The following is a 23,821-nucleotide window of genomic DNA, read 5'->3' on the forward strand; positions in this document are numbered from 1 at the left end:
AATTCTTGTTGGAGTTAAAAGTAAAGATGTAAGGATCCGTGCGGGCATGTGTTTAGTTCTATATCAGTTATTTATTGAGGAGATCTTGGATACTCATACAGGACTAAATAACTCAAAAATTACTTTTTGGTTAGCTTTTTTGGGTGAGGTTCTGGATTGTTATAAAAAATAATATCAATTTAGATGTTTACTTTCTCCCCATGTTTTGTCCCTAATGTGCTTTGCAGTTTGATTCAAAAATGTCAAAAAAAAAAAAAGTGCTTTGCAGTTAATGATCCTGTTCTCTTCAACTGCCTGAGTTGCGATTGGTTGTTTTTCATCTTCGCCAACTTCAGAACATTGTCTGCCTAAGTCTTGAGACAACCTTATCATTAATCTTTTACTTGGGAGCCTTTTATCTTTCCATAAACCAAGTCCCAGAGAAGAATGCTGCTTGCTTCTGACGGAAGAAAACATGCGAATATATACAGAATGAAGCTTAGAAACCTGACTTTGGACAACTGCATATATATATATATATATATATATATAATGTGCTCAAACAGCAATATCTCACAATCAAGGACTTGGCTCCTTTCCTTGAACTGGAAGGTTTGTACATACACCTTTGCAGTCTTGACAAACATAAAATGCTTCCAAATCTAAGCAAGAAAAGAACAAAACCATGTTGTCAGCTGCATGTATATAAGCAAGAAGCCCTTAATTCAAGTTCATTCAAGTTCAGATACCTCATTCTTAGACCAATACACAAATCTTAACACCATCAATGGCAAGCGAGCAGTTTAAGCCCATCGTTTCTCTCCTTGTATTCCTCAACTTCTGCATGTACGCAATTGTGGCAGCCATTGGAGGCTGGGCCATCGACATTGCCATTGATCGAGGATTCATCATAGGTATGATACTGGTGTTATTTTGGCCTGTATTTGGATTACTTGCAAAGAGGCTTAATTGAGCTGGTTATCCAGTTATCTAGCAAGCGCCATGTATTAATATTGTTCAAGTCTGGCAGGTCCAGAGCTACGACTCCCAGCTCATTTCATACCAATATTCTTTCCGATTGGGAATGCAGCCACTGGGTTCTTTGTGATGTTTGCACTGATAGCTGGAGTCGTGGGCGCTGCCTCTGCCCTCGCTGGCTTCAACCACATTCGCTTTTGGAATTATGACAGCTTGCAGCCTGCTGCGTCATCTGGTATCATTGCATGGGCACTCACTCTCATTGCAATGGGGTAAGCCTATTGATGTTCCAAAGTCGAATTAGAATATCCATTTCAATTGGAAATTTTTTGAAGTTGGAAGTCTTATTTATTTGTTCATCTGTAATGGCAGCTTGGCTTGCAAGGAGATTAATTTAGAGGGAAGGAACGCACGCCTGGTAAGGCAGAACATCTTCTAGTTTCACTTCATACATCTGTTGGTGGTTTAGGATCTTAAGAGAGGAATTCTTCTTCTTCTTCTTCTTCTGGTCATAAAGTTAATATTAGGGGCTCTCGGATTTTGCAGAAAACAATGGAGGCTTTCTTGATCATTCTCTCAGCTACGCAGCTTGTCTACGTCCTTTCTATTCGTGGGGCATCACCTGCGCATCATGCAATACCAAGGAGATGAGCTTGGAGGCTAAGTTGGCTGGAGAATTCTTCTGAAGAAAAGAGAAAAACTCAGTTGGAGAATTGAGTGCACCTTGGACTGTTTGTTTGTGCTTTGTTCTGCCGTCTTAATGTTCCTCGAGTGAGATTGCAAGAATCAGCAGGGTTCATTCATTCTGTCTTATTGATGCGGTGTGTTTAATAAATCTTGACATATATTTGATTGAGATGAATGGATGCCAAACATCATCCCCTTAGAACAGCCAACGTTAAATATGGAAAAAGAACATATAAAAAATTTTAGGCATCCAAACAAAACCAACTGAAAAATTCAGCCATGCACTTCTCTCTTCATGGAAGAGGCCTGATTCCCAAAAAAACGGGTGAACGCAACATGAACTGGATGCTCCATGATATAGACTTTGGCCTCATGGTCAAATTATTGCAAAGCAAAAACGACAGCATTAATGCCAAAGATACTCTGAGCCTCAATAAGAACCTCACAAGATAGGTAATATAGAAAGTACATTAATATTAACAAAGACTAATTTCGTAAGGGATCAAGAACAAGGCCAACCATTGCTAAACTCAGCCAATCTGTTGAATGGATCATCAGTGAATAGTCAACCATGGGATCAAGGTTCCAATTCACCAAAAGCTTTCACCAAGATAGGTCTAAAGCTATTTTGGCGAGACGTGTCCTTTCCGATGTCCACATGGATGCAAATGGTATACTCCTAGCAAGCAATAGCTTTGAGCAAATGATGCTTCCAAGCAAATGGACATGTTACCCGACCTTGGGGGCAAGGACCACCATTTTCTTTATAATCACAAGGTGACCTGCATAGATTAATTCCACCTGAATGATTTATAAGTTTTTAACACCCACGTATAGATGTTGCATTAGTGTTTCTCCAACTATCGTTAAATACAGTATTTGGATCTTAACTAACATAAACATATAACAAAAAAAAAAAAAATCGTTTTGGCCTTGAGATGCATCCAATTCGCTTGTAGGATCTAAATTTGAATTTTGAAAAAACATAGCCGATTAAATGGTGCGGCTCAGCTATTTTCGCTCAAGTAAGAAATAAGTTTGGATCCCACCATCATAAATTTTATGGAAGTAATTCTTTTTCTCACATATTTTTCTGTTCAAGTTCTGACGTTCTTGTCAGGTTAAAAATTCAAATCATTTCAAATCTAATCACAAACACTACGATCGGCTCGTGCTCAGCTTCAATAAATTCGTGCTGTACTGTCTCCATAGTTCACATAAATTATGGGTCGGATCCGCTCTAATACTATTTGTAACAATACAGAACCTCATCTACAATAACTAGCTGAAATGTATTATTTGGAACTTTTGATCCTATAAAGTATTCAAAATTTATGCATCGATGGAGGACTAAATACATTAAAAAAAAAAAAAAAAAAAAAAAAAAACTCTCGTCCGACTACCAATCTCCAATAGAAAAACAGAGAGAAAGTTGTACTCCGAGTCTCCGAGGCTTATAGAAGTCAAAGGACGTACCTCCCCCCACGCCCCTACCCTCGTCACATCTCCATCCCTCCTTGTATCCCCTTCCCTCCAGCCTCCTCTAGTAACTGCACAAAAAGACCTGTCCGACGCAATGGGCAAAAAATTCAAAATCTCTTGGCCTCCATCGCTTTCATTCCAGAAACCTCCCCTCCTAATAACTGCTTCCTTTTTCTCTACCTTCAAACTGTTCTTTTAGACAACCCTCCTTTTCCTTTTAGACACCCCTCGTGATTGGCCGGAGATAAAAGTGTGCGGCAGCCCCCCAGAATTAGCAATCCTCCACGAGGCCGGTCTTCGCACGGTCTCTCCAGCTGTTCATTCCAATCACCCCATCATGCCGTCAGGTGCGAAGAAGAGGAAAGCTGCCCGGCGAAAGAAGGAGATGGGCATCCACCCACCCGATTCCTCCACCAGCTCTTCCTCTGGTTTCCCCTACCCCCGACCTTTTTCTTCTTCTCTTATTTTATTCTGCTTTTTTCGGTGAAATAAAAAGCCTCCCTCCCTGTCTCTCTCTCTCTCTCTCTCGTGTTCTTCACTTGAACCAGGCAACGGCGAGAGCCACGACTCCAAGGGCGAAACCAGTGACGAAGGCGAGGAGAAGAAGGGCGAATCCCCGCGATCGGAGTCCATCACCGCTGCCGCGATGGATAGGTTGGGTAACGGCAAAGAGAAATTAAGCGACGGGACCGCCAGAGTGACGGAGGATCCGCCCGAGGAGGAAAAGAAAAAGGTGGTCGAGGAGGAGACGGTGGCCGAGGATGCGGGTGCCGAGCTGGTGCAGACTAAGGACGGGGAAGCTGGCGGTGGTGTGGGACCCACCGAGGTTGCGGAAGAGAAGTCGGAAACCGTGGCGTCGTTTGTTCTTGTTGATGAGCCGGCTTCTGTAACCGAGGAGGTTGTGGAAGCTACCGAAGCTGCGGGTGCGACTTTGGAGGCGTCGCTGGCGATTGATGCTTTAGCACATGAGAATGAAGTGAAGCCGGCGCCTGTCTTTGACATTCCGCCGGCTCCGGTTAGCGAACAGCCTCGGCCTCGTGAGAGTGGTGTGAGAGAGAGATCTGAGGTAACTGACTGTCGAGAAGTTCAAGCTAGTGCTGTTGAATTTGTTATTAGTTTTTCGCTGTTACGAACTGTTTCTATTGCGCATGCTTTATGCTTCATTTTTGATTGGATACCTCCATAGGCTGATCGTGCGACATGGTGGAATTGCTGCGGATTGTTTCATGTTCTTGCGAGCTCCTAAGATGCTACCAGGTTAGAAAAATGCAAGGAACTCGTTATTTCTTATCCTTTACTAGAAGCAACATTTCTCCCGATGTTTGCCGGAGTTTATCCATTACTTGCCAATGGACTTGTTATATGCATATTTTGGTCAGTTATTTTTACAGAATGCTTTCCTCTATTCTCTTTCGAAATTGATAATCTTGTAATGAGACGAACATTGGCGTTGATGGAATTAAGGACAGACATGACATGGTTGAACATGTTGATGTAAATGTGCGAAATATGCTATGGAGCATAAAATAAGAAATGGACATGTCAAAATAAAATTAGGAGCAACACTAGCAGACTCTTGCATACCATATTTGGTGTTTGGAAATTTGAACCAGAGATAGCCTCAGTAAGGAGGGAAATTGTAGATTTAGGTGTCATAAGGCTGAGTAGATGAAGGAATGCTATGGCGAGAGGCTAGGAGCAAAATGAGTGGACTTCAGAGTTGTTTGCATGGGAACCAACAGATGAGGAGGACTGTCAAAGCCAATTCATGATAAAATATTCATGGCTTTTGATGTCCACTTTTTCTGTTTGGTGTCAATAAAGTTGATTTTATTTGCTGAAACGAGTGCCAGTGAACATACATAATCAACAAATTAAAAAGGATTGTATTTCTAATTAGGTGTTGCTATGTTATATTTACTCTATTATATCATGATAATACTGACATAAAACTGACATGAGAAGATATATGGCTTATACTAGCTACATCTGCTACTTTTGCATTTAGGATATTTTAGTTGCTTTTCTGAGTGAAGTTAGATAAAAGTTAGATACAAACTATGAGAAATCTCGTTTTCGGTATAAGTGTGGTAATATAGTCATTCTGGTGTATGAATGACAGTTGATGGGACTTACTGTACAAAGAAAGCTGAGCACAACAGTATGTGGATATAATCTATCATTCCCTTTTCTCATATTATCATGCAGCAGATTGATGTGTTGTGGCTTGATGATATACTAGTGACAGTGGAGAAAGCTTTGTAATGAAAATTACATGATTTTGGTGTATCTGCAAATTTGTTTCTCCCAGAATACGTGTATGACTCGCCAATGGTTCTCACATTTTTCTTTTCATCAGAAAACCAGCATAATAGAATTCTCTCTCCTAGCAATTATTCGATTCTCCCATGTGAAGCAGACTCCTCCTGCTTTTTGCCCTAACCTGGACCTTGACCTTTTTGGATTAGGTTGACTCAGAGGCACGGGCTTGCTTTAATATGAATGAGTACTGGATGGGATTTCCATCACAAGGAGTAAACCCTGCGGCAAAGATTCATTGATTCTGAATGATTTGTCCTCTTGCTTCAGGGTGCAACTTTTGCTCGTGAGGGTCTGTTTCTCTTGCTCTGATTTAGGAGATGTGTTAGTGCAATGAGGATTAGATCAGGCCATCGTTTTCTTTTTTTCCAATGAATATTTTGTGTCTGATTCTAATTGCAAGTTTATTAGCTTCTGGGGGAACATGATGTGCGGTGCCATGTTGCCTGTAGCATTGTTAGCACACTGGCATGCATAGAGATGGAAAGAGACATGACAGTCTATGTTAAAATATATGCTCGCCAACCCTCTTCTTTTTTTTTGCCAAGATTTGTCTTAATTGCTTTGTGGGGATAACTTAGTAACAAGGTGCAGGAGCAGAAACAAGATTAATCCAGTGTGGAGTTGCTCACAGTTTGAAGTGCAGATAGTGAGATGAGATGGAGCAAGAGCATGATTCAAAAATGGGTTCGACACTGGTAATTTAGTAATCTCTACTTGTAAGGTGACGAAAAACAATATCATCAGTCATTTAGACAAGACATCTGGATATCTAACAAGTCTAGAATCTTATTTAATTTGAACAAGCATGCTGGTTTTGATAAACTGACCAAGACACAGTGTTTACAAGCTTGTGGTACTCCAAGGAGTCATGCAATCATATAGATAAAACTCCATATAACCTTAAAAGTTGAAATATGGTTTCATACAGTTGATTCTCTCAAGAAAGTGGTTCAATAGACTATTCCTTTTTAATGATATTCAATAAAGTGAAGACAATGCAATAAAGAAATATACTAAATGTATTTGAAGAGAAGAGGATTCAGAGAAGGAAGAGAGAGGAGAAAAATTGGTGCAAGCATCCTCTTGATTCTTGGAAGCCCTTATCTTTGTCAATGAAATCAAGTTTCCAATATTACAGGCTGAGTGACTACAGTATCCTCTTTGTCATGGTCTACCAGTAATAATTTCTTACATGAATAATGTGGTCCAAAGTCTCATCAGTTGAGGCCCATTTGTGATTATTCCACGCCTATTAACAAGCATTATATAGAATGATAATTATATTAATTGAATGTTACCAAATTATAATGCTCCAACATTTTCCCTCGTGTTTCAGAGTAGATGCCAAAGCATCAAAGCTTGAACATGAACCCAATAGTTAATTATGAATTCTAAGATTTTGCAAGTATGTCTGCCATATGTTCTTTATAATAATGTTTTTAGTGATGAAACAACTTTGTTTATTCTGGTATTTTCAGAAGTTATAATCAATGACATTATTGTTTTATTTGCTCATGAAAAAGCATGATAACTAGTAATTTGACTAGAAACTGGGATATCACAATGTAACTGTGAAAAGTCTTTGACTTGACACTTCATGTTAACTAAAGTGACTTCAACCACAAGAGTTCACATGTTGTGTAAAGATATTATGCAGTGAAGATCCTTCACTAGGTTTTCTTGCAGAAATGTTGAAAGCTCATTCTGGCTTCACATTCATTAATGAGCTTTATCAAAGTTCGCCATCTCAATACCAGACTCTGTACTAGTGCCATACTAGCACTGCGTCGATGCGGTATGGTATAGGGTCTTTATGGCGTATCAAGTGTCAGTTTGCCTTCCATACCGTATATGAATATCGAACTGGTACGGTACGTTCCGTACCGCCCGATCTGGGCCGGTGCGGTGAACCATGAACCTGATAAATCAAAGATAACAATTATTATCTCTTAGAAATAGATCAAAATACCATTTCATATTGTTATGTATCTATTGTATCTACCAGGGTCTCAGAATTGGTATCGGACACCGCACCGGTTGCCCAACGGCACGAGTCGGTACAGGCCCCCGTTATATCGTGCCGTGTCGGGCCTGTATCAATAGAGTAGAAGAGGTGGAGAGAGGGAGAACGAGAGAAAAAAAGAGAGAAAGGGAAGGCCGAGGGAGGCTGGCGGAGAACTAGCGGAGGGCCGAGGAGCCGCCGTGCAGAGGAGGCCAAGGTCGGAGAGCTGCCGTGCAGAGGAGGCTGGAGAACCGTCGGAAAGTTGCAGAAGAAGGGCTCCTCTCTCTTCCACGGCTCCCTCCTCTACCGCCTAGCCTCGACCTTCCTCTCTCTTCCTCTCCCTCTCCCTCTCCCTCCCTCCCCCGTCCTCTCTCTTTTCCTCTTTTTCTTCGTCTTCTCCCCCTCTGGCGTCGGTCTTGTTTTCATCACCAGAACCGTCTTGGTAAGGCTCAAGACACCCCGAACCGGGCAATTTGGGACGGTTCCACCGACCTTGGTATCTACCATTCTAGCAGGTTGTCAACGCAGTGCTAAGGTGCATACCTATTAAACAATCCATCTAGATTTGTATAACTGCATATTGACTTGTACAATTTCGTATCATTTTGGTACATACAAAAAGCTAATGCATAGTGGCATGGGCATGAACTATGCTCTGCCTTCTCAAACACGTGGTCAATGTCCTGAATAATCTTGTTTCTGTAAGAGAATTCAAAACTCTTCCTTTTATTTATTGTTCTTCAGCCTTTACATTTAAAAATTGAAAGGCTTTGTTTATAAACCAGATGTAGTAACCATGCAACATCGTCATTCTACATTGACCAAAGGACAGAAATCAAGATAACCCGTTCTTAGGATTCATTGTTTTCATCGATCATAGGTCAAGGGGAGTTCTTTGGTGTCTCCATTTCCCTGTATATCATGGTTTTTAATTTGCGACTTTGATATTTAATTCCACATGGTTTATTCATAATAATGAAAAGTTTAACAAGTACATATATGACTAGCAGTTGTGTGGGTAGATAGCTTGTGGCTAGGGAATGCTAAATAGATATACATAAATGTGAGATTTGTGAAAATGTAGTTTGGATATCGCACTCTTAAATTAGCATATGAAGAGTTCATTATTTATATATGTTGCAAGATTGATGAAAGAAAACCAAATCAAAGGGATTTACCTTCGAAAGACATTGAAAGTTGAAGATGCAGGCTGTTAATAGAGACTTAAAAAAAAAAAAGTTATGCCGATACACCTCCATGGACTCATCCACCTGACTAGGGAGAGACTAGATTTGTGTACATCTCAAATGCATAAGGTGGAGAAGCCCGGTCAACGCATCTATGGGAACCCAACATCATGCATTATGGGATTGATGGGATGTTTCTTTCACGAGAGCCATGCGTCTTTGGTTTTTACTTTGTTCTAGGCAGTTAAATTCCTTTTATTGAGGCGTTCCTTCTTCATTTCACGATCTGTCTATGCCTATTTGGTGAAGAGTGATGACCCTCTTTCTATTCTCACTTAAAGAGTGACAAATTCAGATGTACATCTTTTAAAATATTACACTGTATCTTTTAGAATAGAATGAGACGCTTCACTACTTGTAAAGCTTGTATAAGAATGAGCAGAAAATGTGCAATAAGGGGGTTTTATCTTTCAAAGATAATGCAGACTTGACATGCATTTCAAGAATAACAGAATATTTCAATGAAAAGTCCACAATGCATGGGAATGTACATGTGAAAGCAAGTATCATCAGATCAACTTAGTAGACTGCAAACATAAACTCCTGTATATAATCTATGGACTATGCACCTTGTACATTTGAGATCATGAGGATCTTGACTCTCTCAAGTTGGATGTCTTGATTTATCAATGGACTCGTACATATCTCAACTCTTGTGTTTCAGTATCAAGAGCTGCTTCCACAGCTACCCCTTTCATTCCAGCATCATGCAATAGGTGTTGTGATAGCAATGTTAATGGCCGTGTTTGGTGTTCACAATGATATTCTAGTGCACATGAAATACATGATATGCTACCTAGATTTTGATTCTACTAATATTTGATATTCCCCATTGCCAGCATTTCATGTACAAAAGGTACAACTATTGTGGCGATTAGATGGCTTGTTTGGACCTGTGCACACTAAATGCTTGATTTAAGGCTGAGGTGGTTGTTGGGTTGGCCATCTTGCTGATCAACAGCTTGGTTATACAACTACTGAAATAGGGGGGGAGCGGTGGGCGCCAGATAGATTCATACAAACATGGAAACACCCGACCCTTGTCTGGTACCAATTAAAAACTGCAGAGGAGTCATGAATTCTCTGTAAAACACTCTAGAACTTTCTTCTCTTCAAAATTTAAGTATCTATTCATCATCTGATGCTTTTAACAAATAAATAGCAGATTTTATAGTAGCTGCCTGCTGGGAATTTCCATTTAATACAATGTAATGTCTTCTGTCAGTCGAATATTATAACATTTACTATTTTCTGTGGCTTACATTAATGCTTGGAATCCTACTTTTTCATAATAAAATTACCCATGAAATAAAGGGTATGCACAACAATTTTTAGCATGTTAGAAATGCATGGGAATCATCATGAGCGCAAAAGGAAACCACTGAGAAATAGTTTGCGGTGGTCCACAAGTAATTAATAGAGTTCCCATTGCATTCCCACAAAGTTCCCAATTCTAGAGAAGCCAAGTTGTGTCCACTTCCTAAAATCATCTACCCGAAAATCTTGAGTAGAATGTATCTCAAGTAATTTAGTTTAGATACATGACAAATGAGCTACATGAGCAATTTTTTTGTTGTAGATGAGAGAGAGAGAGAGAGAGAGAGAGAGAGAGAGAGAGAGAGAGAGAGAGAGAGAGAGATAATCGTCTCTATGCCATTCTGCTGCTACAAATACATATAATGGGCTGTTTGGCGATTGATGTTATGAAATCTATGGTTCTGCTTTCTTAATTTTTCTGTTCACTGCAAGTTATGCTATTTCTCTTTGCCTACATGTATTTCACTCCATATTTTTTCTTTGGATACTAGTATGCCCACTATAACATGTTTTTCTGACAAGTCATTGAAGCAGAACTTGAAGGTGCATCAAGAAAGAGCAATTCATGGACATATCTATATTAAAATTAAGAAGCTTTTTTTGGTACGTAATGAAAGTAGATGGCAGAGGTAACTGGATGGTCATGTGATGTGTGCTCTTATTGTTCCTGGTTAGCATGTCGATGTCATTAGCTCATCAACTGTTTCTGATTTCTTTGCGTCGGTGTCTGTAGAATTTTTTATTGGTTTTCTGATGTATAGTCTTGTGCCATGCCAAAATATCTACACGCCTTAATTGCCAGCAACCCTATCTGCTGCAAGGTGTGGATATTGATTGATTGCTCTTGTTGGCTTGATATGCTTGTGAATGTGCGCAATATCCATAAAAAATATTCTTTCAGCATTTCTTGTTCATCTTTTAAAGATGCCCAGAAGAGATCTCTTGTTTGTTTCATGAATAACGTTTATATGAAAGGGTGATGGTATGGCATCTGACTCTAATGGCCAGAGACAAGCGACCCCATTTTAAGCCAGATCAATTCATTCACTGGAAGCAACTGTTGAAGCACAAAAACCACATTTCTTCTTGCCCAGTTGACATAGGAAATCTAATGATTGCATAAACCAAAATGCTGTTTCCTGCTGCATTCCACCTTATACATGTTCTTCAGGAAAGCTTTTGGGCCATCTTCATATGAACTGCATGTTCTTCAGGTAAGAGTCTCCAGAGTGGATGCTCCTACTTCTCAAACAAATAGCTCACTGATGGCAGTTCCTTGGCCCCAGCCATTTTCAGCTACCATTATAATGAGTGGTGCAGAGTTCACCCTCGTTGATGACAACCACTGCTATGACCTTATGGTGAGGTATCTTTTCAGCATTTTAATTTAGCTGTGGGCCTACCATTTCCAACCGCATCATCAGCAGGTATAATAGGACTAGTCATTAAAAAATGTGCTGGAATCTGCACACTGAATCTATGCATATAGCTAACTTATTCATGTAGTTAGAACTTAGATCCTGAATGCTAACTTAATAATTTAGTTGGATCTTGAACAGCCCTTTTTATTTATTGGGTCTATATCTTGGTTCAGATTTGATTAGAATCCGGTCATTGCATCTTCCAATTTTTTAGTGATCTTGCTAATAACGAAAAAGTAATGGGAAAGTTCACTTTTTTTTTACAAAAAAAAAAAAAACCTAATATTGGTTTGCCTAAATGAGGCTTCAGCAGAACCTCCTTGAAGGTTTGTACTCTCTTGCTTTCCGCCTCATGATATGGATCTCCTCCAAGTGACATCTTGGATTGGAGGTTATTGGCACAAAATGTCTCTCCAATTCAAGTGCAGCTCTTTTGAATCAATCAAACTAATATAATTGAAAACCATTAGTGCGGAAGGAATTTTGATTTGAAAGAAAAAAAAAACTTATTGAGGGATTATTTCTAAGTACAAGTCTCAATGGGCTGGGTCGGGCTTAGACCTTAAAACTTAAGCCCCAGCCTGGCCCGGCCTGGTGGTATTAGGCCTGAGCCTCTTCGGATACTCTCCAATTCGCCTGAAAGCCCAGGTCTGATTTTTTCCTTGTCAAGTTTGATTAGGCATCTAATGAGTTTGATTGGGCAAAATCAAGTTTGGATCAAAAAATGGCTTAATGCAGAAATTCCATTTATCAGGTGGGCTGGTTTCAGATTTAGAGGCTTGACATGCTCGAGCCGGATTGACTATGTTGGATCAACACAATTTTGAGCCAACCTTGAGCATGATCCAGCATAATCTCATTCAATTATGTATGAGTACAAGTATATCTTAGATTGCACTTATAAACTATTATGTATCTATAATATAATTAAGCATGAAAAATTAGACAGGCCAGCATCAGATTAATCACGTCAACATTATTAGCCGAGTTTCAACATTATTCGACTTTAGTTGTTTATTATACAGATTATGCATATGTGAAATATTCATTTAATTATTAGTTGTAGTTTGGATCGAAACAATTGATCAATTTATTAAATGGATCGGGACGGTATGTTGATTTTTTTTCCCCCTCGGTTTAAGAAAAGCTCGATCCCACTCAGCAATCTAATATTTCCGCCACAAGTGAATGAAAGAAAAGAAAGTTCCCAAAGATTCAACGTGCCAAATTCTAGTGGCGCCAACACTGTTACGGGGACCATAAGTCCATAACAAACACGGTGGTTGATGGTGTCCTTTTCTCCATCAAACTTTTCGCTGACTGTGTATGCGTTGATACACGTAATTGTTCACAAATGGTCAGAGTTAAAAAAAAAAAAAAAGGAAAAAAAGAGAGAATTTGGCCACAACCACGACCGAGAGAAAATTTGACCAGCAAGAGGGACATTCTTTTGTCCAAGGAGTGAGAGAATTTGTTCGGACATGTGTTTAATTCTACATTGGTTAAGAAACTTCAAAAAAAAAAATTTCGACTAACTATTTTAGGTAAGACCATGCAATGCAACAAAATAGTATCAAATGAACTCAACTTATGATTCATGTAGACTGGAGGCTACTGTAGTATGGACGCATTAAGGCTGATCATAGACTGATTGTGATGCTTGTGATTAGATTTGAATGAATTTGGATTCTTAATTTGATGAAAATGTCAAAATTTAAGCCCTCCACCAAAGTTGATCAACTGATTTCTCTCTCGAGTAGTGCGTCATGACATGCAAAGGGAGCACCAATCATATGGTAGTCATGGCTGACCACCACCAAATAGCTACAAACAAAATTTGCTGTTTTGGTCGTACAATCGATTTATTGTTTGGCTGCCCTACGAAAATGATGTTAAAACAATTTATCTCTTGTGGGCCTATAGACGGTGTGGCATCTGGTTCTACCATCCACCAACTTGCGTCGATTATATATGCTGCTTTGTTTTGGTATTGTTTATGTTGCCCATAAGATTAACTAATTGTAGGCTACCATGCGAGAAGTAGAGCCATTGAAGGGAACCGGATATTCTATTTTTGGATTGATAAGGGCATGCACGATCTTTAAAAACTGAGTCTGGTAATGTAACAATTCAGAACCTCACCCAAAAACACTAGTTAGAAGGTAATCGATGTGGAATTAAACACATGCCCGCATGAGTCCTTATATATTCCTTCCGTTTAAGCCTTGGCATCCTTATCAGGCTAAGAATTCAAATCTAATCACAAGCATCACGATCAGCGTGTGGTCAACCCTAATAAATCCGTGCTGCAGTATCCTCTAGTTTAAATAGGTCATGGGCTAAATCCATACCATTTGTAACAACTTATCACTTCAGCCAAAAAGACCAACCGAAAGGTATTATTTGGATTCATTGATTTTGTATAAAGTACCTAAAATTTATCCAGCGAATAACTGATGTAGGACTAAGCATACATCCGCACGGATCCTCCCACGTAAATCATATTTTTAAAGAGACACATGTGATTCTTCTTTTCATACTACAAATTTTGCTTTTCTAGCTGCTATCCTTTTTCTCCGAAAGGATTTATCCACCAGATATCTTATCTTAGCATCCAAGCTGGTCTTAAAAGTCTAGAGGAGAAAAATATTGATATGCGATTAGGTGTGTGTATAAAATAGATGGCAAAGTTATGTTTTAGTTTAGACTTGGAAGGCTTGTAGGCCACATGCAAGTCCTAGACAGTCTTGCCGAAGATGGACAGCGGCTACTCTAAAATGGAGAGCACCAGTGTTAAAACCATGAGACTTGGCGGCTAAAATTTAGAGGCCAGGGCCCTGCCTGACCGAATTTGAAGATAGAAATAAATCGAGGATATATGAGTGAAAAATTTAGCCCAGAGAAAAGTCTCCAATCTAAATATCAGTCAAAAAGTTTTTTATGCTAAAATTTATTAAATTAATGTGTTTACTCATTCCGATACATTATGGAGGCATAAACTTGGCGACCGAAGGCAAGAGGATGGGAACAGCTTTACAAGCGAATCTTGAGCTCATCTTCCCAAGCCCACTTGGTCTATCACAAAATTTGAAATTGGACCAGATTAGTTACACAGTAGGGGACGATTTTTTTTTTTTTTTGAAATTTTGATACATCATATTTGTTTTTTTTTTCTTTCTAAAGCTGATGATTTATACAATTCTAATACGAATACATCTAATAAAGTCAGAAAACAAAACGCTCTAGAAAATTCTCTCTCTCTTTCCGAACACATACTACTCCATCATTGATCATAGCTCGGATATCCTGGAACAAGAGGCGGCATTCTTCCACAGTTCCGATGCCACCTCAGGCTCCGCATCCTTCAAAACATTGGATCTAGACTTGGATCAGCCGATTGGGGGGCGACCAGGTCTCGGGTTTTTGAGGCGTGTCCGAGCGGGCCGGCGACCGATCAAATCCTGCTGATAGGGACGAGAGAAAGCACGCGGTTGGTTCCAGAAGCGACGAGACAAGGTGACGAATGGGAAACGGACCACGAGGAAGAATTCATCGTTATCATATATTAACTTGATTTAGAGAGATAAGATGGCAGGAAGAGCCTTCGTTCCTGTTTAAATTTCCTCCCCTTCCCCTTCTTCTATAATTTTTATCGTCGTACCTTTCCCCAGCTTGTGTCAAGCTCGTGCCACCGGATCGATGATTCCTCCGGTTTCCGCATCCCCTTTCTACACCATCTGCAGCGAGACTGCTGGAATCGCCGGTATTTACAATCCTTCTCTCCCTCCCTCCCCTTTTCCATGCCGGCTACTCGTGCGTCAAATGTTCGACCGTAATTTAGGAAGGAAATCTTATAAGGATTCTCTGATGCTTGCAGGTAATCTGTTTGCCTTCGTGCTGTTCCTCTCGCCGATGTGAGTCCACACTCCCCACCCAACTTCCACTCTTGTTTGTTTCTGTTTAAATCACGAAGTCTCATCTCATGCTTGCCGTATCTTCAGACCAACGTTCAAAAGGATCGTTAAGAATCGCTCTACCGAGCAGTTCTCTGGGCTGCCGTATGTATACTCCCTCCTGAATTGCTTGATTTGCTTCTGGTACGGACTACCCTGCGTCGCCCCCGGCGTCATCTTGGTTGCTACCGTCAACTCGATCGGGGCCATTTTCCAGTCGGTGTATGTCGCTCTCTTCATCATATATGCTGATAAAGCCAAAAAGGTGCAGATCTTTCTTTCTGGAGATCTCTTTCTCATGTTTATGGCTGTAATTTTAATCCATCCTGATCACTCGAACAGCTGAAGATGTCTGGACTTCTGATCGCGGTCTTCTGTGCCTTTGCTCTTATCATATACATCAGCCTCGAGCTGTTTGACGGCCGGAGACGGCGGATGTTTGTCGGATATCTGAGCGTCGCCTCTCTCATTTCAATGTCCGCATCTCCATTATGCATCATTGTATGTTTCTGCTTTCAGTTGATCTTTACATCAATAAATATGGTTTTTCGCTTCTTATTATTATGTTAGCTGCTGATCTTTTCATTCGTCAGAATTTGGTTATCCGGAGGAGGAGTGTTGAGTTCATGCCTTTCTATCTCTCTCTCGCGACCTTCCTGATGAGCATCTCATTCTTCGCATATGGAATGCTGAAGCATGACTTTTTCATATATGTAAGAATTTTGATGTGTTTTTCTTCATTTCTTTTTGCTGTTTTGTGTTGCAGCACTGATTCTTGCTTCTTTTGCTCTGGAATTTTTTCAGGTACCAAATGGGATCGGAACAATCCTTGGGGTCGTACAGTTGTTCCTCTATGCTTACTACAGCAGAAAATCAAGACAAGATTCTACTTCTAGATTACCACTGCTAGTGTCATATGGATGATGCACTCGGCAAAAATATCCTTGTAATTATTTCATACTTTTCCTTGCAGGCGCTTTGTATCCCAAGTGGTTAAGACCATTGAAAATCATACTATATATTCATTTTGTTCTCTCTTTTTTTTATTTTTTTATTTGAGAGAGAGAGATTGTTAGATCAGTAAAAGTAGCAATTGTTAGGTGGCTTATGGCTTCTGCGTAGCCTTAGCCTCCATTTACATCAAAAAGCGCAAAAAAAAAAAGGGAGTAGATCTACAACTCGTAGCATATTTGTAAATTTTGGAACCAGGGAAGACATCTAATTTAGTTTGGGTGACCAAGCATATTCTCTTGTATCTGATTATGGAATACTTTAACAGTTTCATTACTCTATAGATCTTGCAAGCTTTGTGCCTCCTTAATGGTTTACAACTAGTTCAGTAATTATGCAATCATATGATAGGAGAGTAAAGTTATGTGCTGATAAAATTAACTTTTTTAGATAACAAGGCCAATGAATCTCGCTGACAGGGACATTGACCTGCATGATTTCTATAAACAAAAATATTCTTCCTCAGAGGGCCAGTGGATTTCTACTATCAAAAAATGAAGTTGCTTCGATTTATATTCGAACTATAAAGAATCGGTGTTCAGCATTAAATCATTTGAGAAACAAGACCAGGGACTCTCACTGATGGGAAGACTGAACTGCATGATTTCTGTGCATAAAAACAAAAAATCCTAAGACCTTTTGATTGTAAGTTGTGCCTATCCACTATTGTCCAAGTAGTGTGCTTTCATAATTCTTCCACCAAAAGTTTCCTCCTTTTTTCCCTTGATTTTTGGAGAGATCAGGTACATTTCCCCCTTTTTTATATTAAAAAAAGGTGCTCCGGTTTCTTGCTTTCCAGGCTGGTTTATTATCTGTTTTCACTTAAAAGCTTGTGATAGTTACTTGCTGCGGTGGCTCAGGATACAACTCAAGGATAATAATAAGCTAAAGAACATTTAGAGCAAGTCCTTAAAGGTAGTCACTCCGAATCGGAGCCATTTCTGGTCTGCTTGCTCTGTTCTATTTCCAGCATGACTTGCAGACTGGTTTATCGACATTTAATTTGTAAACCGATGCAAGGCATCAAAAGAGAATCTGCAAGCCATTTTTATATCAAAAAAAGATCCATCACAATCTTAGAATTAGAGAACAAAGCATCCACGGAAAAATCCTCTGTTTCTAGTTATCAGAGCTACTTGTCTACTCCTTGAATCTTGGATAACTGCACGCTTCCAACATATATAGAATTATACGTTTGTGATCAATTTTCCATCCCTTGTGAACTCGGTATAGCAATGGACATTCGTACACATTTATGTAGTAGTATGGTGTGCTTATAACAAAAGAACAGCAGCTATGGACTACAACTACAGCGAGATGGATTTGATCCACATTTCCCATAGGGTGGGGGAAAAATAATCAATGATGGGATGCGCCTTTGTTGGAGTTGTTGTGGAGGGGACGCCTACTGCATCTTGGAAGCTGACATCTCTCCTCCCTTGGTATCCTCCTTGGTCATCAATCATCTCCATTTCTTCTTGCAACTTCCCACTCTCCGACTCCACCCGCGTCGTCCCTTCATTAGTTCTAACACAGGCTGTTCGTCCGCTGGCTCACCGATAGGACTCGTTCTTGTCGGTAACATTAACAACTCCCTTCGCTTGCTCCCCAGTTTTCATGGTGAGAATCCTCTTCTTTGTAGGTGTTGCCGAAAAGTGCAGAGGCCTGCAATGGCTATAGCAGCAAGGATGAAAAGAAGCAGAGCTTCTTGTATTGACGATAGCTTTCATTGGTGTCTGGGAGCACTATTAAGTGCCCATGATCGCTTGTTTGTTGCTTGGCGGTAGCAGTTTTGTTTCTTGGACGAGGAAACATTTAAATGGGTGTCAAGGTTGGTATGTTGGTGCTCAATTTTGCTGGATTCTTCCCTTGTAGAAACGCTAAGAAGTCCTGCCCTCACGTGCGGGGTTCCCATGGGTGTCGCCTTGCATTGTCAATAGACGTGCTCAAGGGACAAGCCGGGCAGGCTTCGGGCTGGGCTCAGCCCAGGAATCCACTTGAGGCCTTCGGACCTACGTTTCAAGCCCGAGCCCGTTACTTATCAGGTTTCGGGCTCTTGGGCAGGGTCCCGGATTTCACTCCTCTCCTCCGCGCTGCCGTCCGTCTCCTTTCCCAATCCCACCGTACCCATCTCACCGGGTTCATCCTACCAAAGGCGTCGCCATCATCTACGCCATGGGCGATGGGTGAAAAATAGGTGGCATAGAGGTTTGAGGGGGTGGTGGGAGAGATATTGGGAAGGAGATGTGAGGATGAGTGGGCGGGGGCGAAGGGAGCAGACGCAAAGGAGATGAGGAAAGGAACCGCGGTTGGAGAGGATCAAGGGGATGGTGGGAGAGAGATTATGATTTGGGAAAAATTGGAGGTGATGGGAGCGGTTGGGGCGGAGGGAGGAGACGGGAAGAAGAACAGGAAGAGGATGGAAATAATATATTTTATATTATATAATATATATTTATCACTCTCTTTATAGAAAATATATTATAAGAAATAGAAATATAGGGTTTGGGTCAGGTTGATGTAAATTCGAGCCCGACTTATTTAATGCGCGAGCTCAATTTTCAGGTTCAGCTCGGTCTATCAGCCTTAAAAACCAGATGTGCATCCATTTTTTGTGTGCTGGATTCGTGCAAGCTGCCTAGGATTTGATTAGGTATAATTGTTAACAATTAATTGTTGGGGTTGCACTAATTTTATGAGGGTTGGTTCGCTCGCAAGAGTTAATTGCTGTGATTTATTTTCGCTAGGTTAGAAGCACAAAGGCCTTCCAATTTTTCTAATCTCATGAGGCTCGACCTAGGATCATCTGCGATGTGCAGTTTGTACCGCAACGTCTGATGGCCATCGTAACAAGATGAAAGGCTATCAACAATAATGTGTTTTATATGGCTGGTAAAGCCATCTTGTGTGATAGCCATCAATTTTTTTATGGCGACCATCGACTCATCGAGTGTTGCATCGAGTGTTGCATGAGTGTCGAATCTGAAAAATTATATCCTCAATTTTTTAGATGGTGATTTTCTTATGTGCCATGCCAACCCTGTGATGCAAGCGCCATTAGCCTGCAACTAGGCTGTCTGCAAGACGACGTCCATAGCTGGGTCGGCCAATGCCTATGCCTCGTTGCCACATCAAGGGGCGTGAACGATCAGCCACAAAGAAGCCATACTTGAATCCAAATTCGTCAATCAAGTCTGGTTTTCTACTTTTCTTTTGGCTGAGCTCAATTTTGGCGTACCCCGTACCCCCCTCACCCATGCATGTGAAAAAGATTGTCCAAAGATCTCAGAACAGGTTCTGATTCTTCTTATATCGTTGTACACATGTATCCATCCGATCAAATCCGAGACGTGCATTTTATGGGCCTGTTTCCAATTCCCAAATATTTTGCTCATGCCTTGAGCAAACGAAGTGATCGCCTCCAAAATAATCCATGGGTTCATGTAATTGTTCAGGTTCTCTTGCTTTTGACATCATATTACTGTAAGACGAATAGAATCATGGGATTGTGTTGCATCTTTTGTTCTCAATTATTTTGGCGAGAGCCTGCAGATGGATGGTGCAGTCTTGTTACCCTCTCTTTAGAATATTTTATTTTCTAACTTTTAAAAATATATTTATATCAGCTTTGTATAATTTATCCGTCTTATAAATTAAAAAAAAAGAAAAAAAAAAGAGTGCCCCTTAGCCAAGGGCCCGATAAATTGAGGACTAAAAGAATAAAAACATAAAAAACATGCCAGGAGAAAGGCATGAACCTGGCGGAGCCCACGAGAACTCCGACAGCACCATTTACCAAATAAGCTAACAAAAATGAAGGGCACCAATGCCACTCAAAGCCATCAACATCTACAGAAATGACAGCCGTTATAATGTTGTAGTATATTTTGTACTTGAATTAAAGTACTCTCGTCATGCTATAAGCGTACGTTGCACATTCTATTTTATTTAAAACTAAAGACCAGACCTTTTTTCGACACTGAGCTTATCCCGTATTGATCATAAGAGGAGAGCCAGTTTCATCCAATTAATGCAAGAACTTTTGTTGGTATCCATATCTGCAAAAATTTTGTAACCTCGCTGCACTAAAGTATTTGTTTCCGCGAATAGTCCTGCTCATTTGTGCGTCGATGAGTCTTGCAACCTACTTGCTTTTTCTGCAAGCACGCCTCTTTGGTGCGGCGACTGATGTCTATTTCTTAGCATCCTTATCTTTATTTCTGAAGTGATGAGAGACATGGCATTACCAAACTTAGTTTCAATTTTAGGAGGGCTTATTATATTATTGATATTATGCATTATCCCCGTTGCATTTCGTACTAATGAGGGATATTGTTGCCTTGGTCCTACCGTACCAAAAATTTATGGTACACTTTCCTTGTGCGGTGTCCAATCACCAATCATTAGACTAATTTATGCTCAGCACTTGGGAGTTTCACATCACAAATGCGGTATGTAATCACCTTCTTTGTGAAGCACCTACTTGTGATTCGCCTGCTCTTCCACTTCCTTATTCTCAAACATTCAACTTTATCTCCACCTCCCAATCCGACCAAAATCAATGAAAGGGAGAATTAATCACGTAAGAGATCCATAGCTCCAAATCCAGTGCCACCAACCAACTCATACGCGAACGATAACCGTACGAGCTACGACAACTTAAAGAATCCTAATTAAGATCTATGTGTTTTTGCATTGAGTGGAGGTGGGAATGCCTAGAATTAGAGTCCACAAGTTTTTGATAGAGATTGGACTTGCGCATTTAGCGCTAACAAAAGATCGAAGCACAAAAAAAAAAAAAAAAAAAAGAAGAAGGGGTTTCTATCTGACCCAATATTACCTAACTAACGCAGAAGATATTGGAAACTAGTGAGAAATGGAAGCTTACGGAGGAATGAAGTGAAGTGGACAGCACAAGATAGAGGTGAAAACAGATTGGATAATATCTATCCGGATCCCTTTTCGTATATAAATCTATCGAGATATAGATAGAAATTTGAGCATTTGATTAATATTCGTATCTGTATCCGTATCCATTAAAGAAAAATAGATATGGATATGGATAGAGAATTATTTGATCCGTATCCGAATATCCGATTCCATTTGTAACCTTATTTAATTTTATATAACACCTATAATTTTTTTAAAAAAATAAATGACCATATTAACATGCTATTAACTCGATTTATCATCTTCCTAGTAATACTTTCGATTCCGTGATCATAAAGTTTAATTATCTAATTTATATCTGTATTTATATTTATACTTTTGGTATCCGAGTTGCATCCTTATTTATTTAAAATAAATATATATATAAATTTTTGCATCTGACTAACATCTGTATCTATATTTGTATTCATTAAACAAAACAAATATGGATATAGTATGCTAATATCCAGTCCGTATCCGATCCGATTTCAACCCTGGCACCATACTATTCATTGTTTCCGAAAGAGGATACCACTTTATCCTGTGATAATTCATGCCTAGCACCATACTGTTCGTTGATTCCGCTGGAGCTACCCCATGTGTGATAAGAGCATTAGATGGCCCAAAAGTTTTCCGGTCACTGAGTTGAGGCACTCCTATAAACCTTTAGGTTTGCTTGCTATCTAAGAAGGCTCATTATCCAGTAGTAAACAATAAGCCATCCATACAACAGACCTGGGCTTTTTTTTTCTTTTTTGTTTTGTGCATAGGAAAAAGGTTTGAATTCTCTGCAGTGGATATTTTGCACCATCGAGAGCTGCATAACTCTAGTTAGTTTAGAGATGGGCGACTCCCCTTCATCTCGAGAACACGATATATCTTTCAAGCCATTTTGTACGCGAGGCCAATATGATTTTTGGGTAAAAGAAACTAAAAAGGAAAAAAAATGGCTGGCATGTGAAATTTTGTGACGACCAAGATCAGCAAGCTATAGGGGAAGAGTAGTAATGCCTGGTACGTATTTCGTGCAGGTGGCCAGGATCATGGAACATTATATTCCTGAAAGATATTGGACTGCAACCGTCCAAGGCGAGCAGTTTTGGGTTGCTTTCCGAGATTTTTTCATGGCGTTACCGAACTGAACCAATCGGCGTAGCGCTCCGAAGATTACTAGGTGAAAGAATTTATGTCCAAATATGGAAACCAACAGCTGGAACCGATTCTTCCATAGCTATTACGGCGATGGTTCTTGTTGCTGGAAATTGGACCCGGGGGCGATCGTCCGTCGAGGAGGGGGAGCTGTCGGCGAACACGAGGGAGTGGTGATCCGTCGGCGGGCGGCGTCCTCCGTCTGGGTGCCTGCAGAAAAGCCGGTGGCCGGGTTTTCCGGCGCCGGCCCTCCGATGCTTAAGTCAGAGGGGGCAAAATAGTGTTCAAAGAAAATGGGAGCAGTAGTGTTTTTTCTCTCTCTCTCTGTTTCCCCCCCCCTTGAGAAGCATGGTTCCCTTTTATAGGGGGGGTTTACCTGCGATGTGACCGGGCAAGACCGTCGTACAGCTCGGCACGTTGCTTGATCTGGTGCACGGACAAGTAAATAATTATACTGATGTCGGAGGTAAGGCCGTCGTACGACCTGAGCCGTCACGCGATCGGGTGAATCATTGCATTGATGTCGGCGGTGAGGCTGGGGTCAGACTTATCATGGCTGATAGGACTCTGCCGAGCTGATTTGCCGTGGAGAACTGAGGATCCGTAGATGAAAGGAGCCACGCGCATTAATTGTTGCGTAGGCCGGAGATTCACATTAATTGTTGCGTAGGCCGGAGATTCACATTAATTGTTGCGTAGGCCGGAGATTCACATTAATTGTTGCGTGAACTGGGGATTTGCCGGGATCATGTGTAATAAATGCTGGGGCAGCGGCAGGATATGGCCCTTGGCCGGACCTCGGAGAGGTACGGCTGCGGCAGGTGGTCGACAAAGACAAGCTTTTGAGGTCGGAAGTCCTATAGGTCGGATGATCCGGGATCGGACGTTCTGGGGTCGGGCACCGACCTCAGTCGTCCGGGGTCGTCGACTGTGTAGTCTTCCGGTGGCAGAGTTATTGTATTACTGGGAGAAAACCGTATTCCCCCAACAGTTCTTAACCTGGAACTTGCTCGCCCGTATTGCTGTCACTTCTCGCCTCCAGCCGCCACCCAAGAGGCTCCGAGTCCTAGTCATAGCTGATGAGCCACCACGATCTCAAGCCCTCCTTTACCTAATTCTATCTCCTTATTAGTGGATCATGGTGATCCGATTTCCGGATAGCCATACATTCTTGTGGGCCTCACTCTAAGAGATGGGACCCACAGGTCGGATTTGCCTTGAACTGCAGATGGATAGGACTTATCCTGTGCGCTTTAGAGTTCGGGTGTAACTTTGATCCACAAGGACTCGTTGTAATTTGACCACTACCGGCGGAGCTGAATAGAGTTCAAAAATGATATCCGC

The 23,821-nt window shown here is 40.8% G+C and overlaps 3 protein-coding genes across 7 annotated transcripts; all 3 read left to right on the forward strand.

Moving 5' to 3' along the window:
- The first annotated feature begins 694 nt into the window (after positions 1-694).
- LOC103700073 (membrane protein PM19L-like) lies at positions 695-1,813 on the forward strand. Its single transcript, XM_008782074.3, has 4 exons — positions 695-893; positions 1,010-1,229; positions 1,330-1,375; positions 1,504-1,813. The coding sequence occupies exons 1-4, from the start codon at positions 767-769 to the stop codon at positions 1,606-1,608; spliced, it is 498 nt and encodes a 165-aa protein (XP_008780296.1). The 5' UTR covers positions 695-766; the 3' UTR covers positions 1,609-1,813.
- Positions 1,814-3,279: 1,466 nt separating this feature from the next.
- LOC103699786 lies at positions 3,280-11,247 on the forward strand. 5 transcript variants are annotated; one of them, XM_026802109.2, is made up of 4 exons: positions 3,280-3,554; positions 3,675-4,192; positions 4,313-4,383; positions 11,229-11,247. In XM_026802109.2, the coding sequence occupies exons 1-3, from the start codon at positions 3,464-3,466 to the stop codon at positions 4,370-4,372; spliced, it is 669 nt and encodes a 222-aa protein (XP_026657910.1). In that variant the 5' UTR covers positions 3,280-3,463; the 3' UTR covers positions 4,373-4,383; positions 11,229-11,247. The 5 variants fall into 5 exon arrangements, with proteins under 5 accessions (XP_026657910.1, XP_008780124.1, XP_008780224.1 ...); XM_008781902.4 differs by lacking the exon at positions 11,229-11,247 and adding an exon at positions 9,537-9,852; XM_008782002.4 differs by lacking the exon at positions 11,229-11,247 and adding an exon at positions 5,595-8,444.
- A 3,431-nt stretch (positions 11,248-14,678) lies between these two features.
- LOC103699714 (bidirectional sugar transporter SWEET2a-like) lies at positions 14,679-16,434 on the forward strand. Its single transcript, XM_039130191.1, has 7 exons — positions 14,679-14,951; positions 15,107-15,198; positions 15,313-15,349; positions 15,437-15,653; positions 15,731-15,889; positions 15,982-16,101; positions 16,193-16,434. The coding sequence occupies exons 2-7, from the start codon at positions 15,135-15,137 to the stop codon at positions 16,310-16,312; spliced, it is 717 nt and encodes a 238-aa protein (XP_038986119.1). The 5' UTR covers positions 14,679-14,951; positions 15,107-15,134; the 3' UTR covers positions 16,313-16,434.
- The last annotated feature ends 7,387 nt before the right edge of the window (positions 16,435-23,821 follow it).

This window comes from Phoenix dactylifera, chromosome 9 (assembly GCF_009389715.1).
Source record: "Phoenix dactylifera cultivar Barhee BC4 chromosome 9, palm_55x_up_171113_PBpolish2nd_filt_p, whole genome shotgun sequence".
NCBI lineage: Eukaryota > Viridiplantae > Streptophyta > Magnoliopsida > Arecales > Arecaceae > Phoenix > Phoenix dactylifera.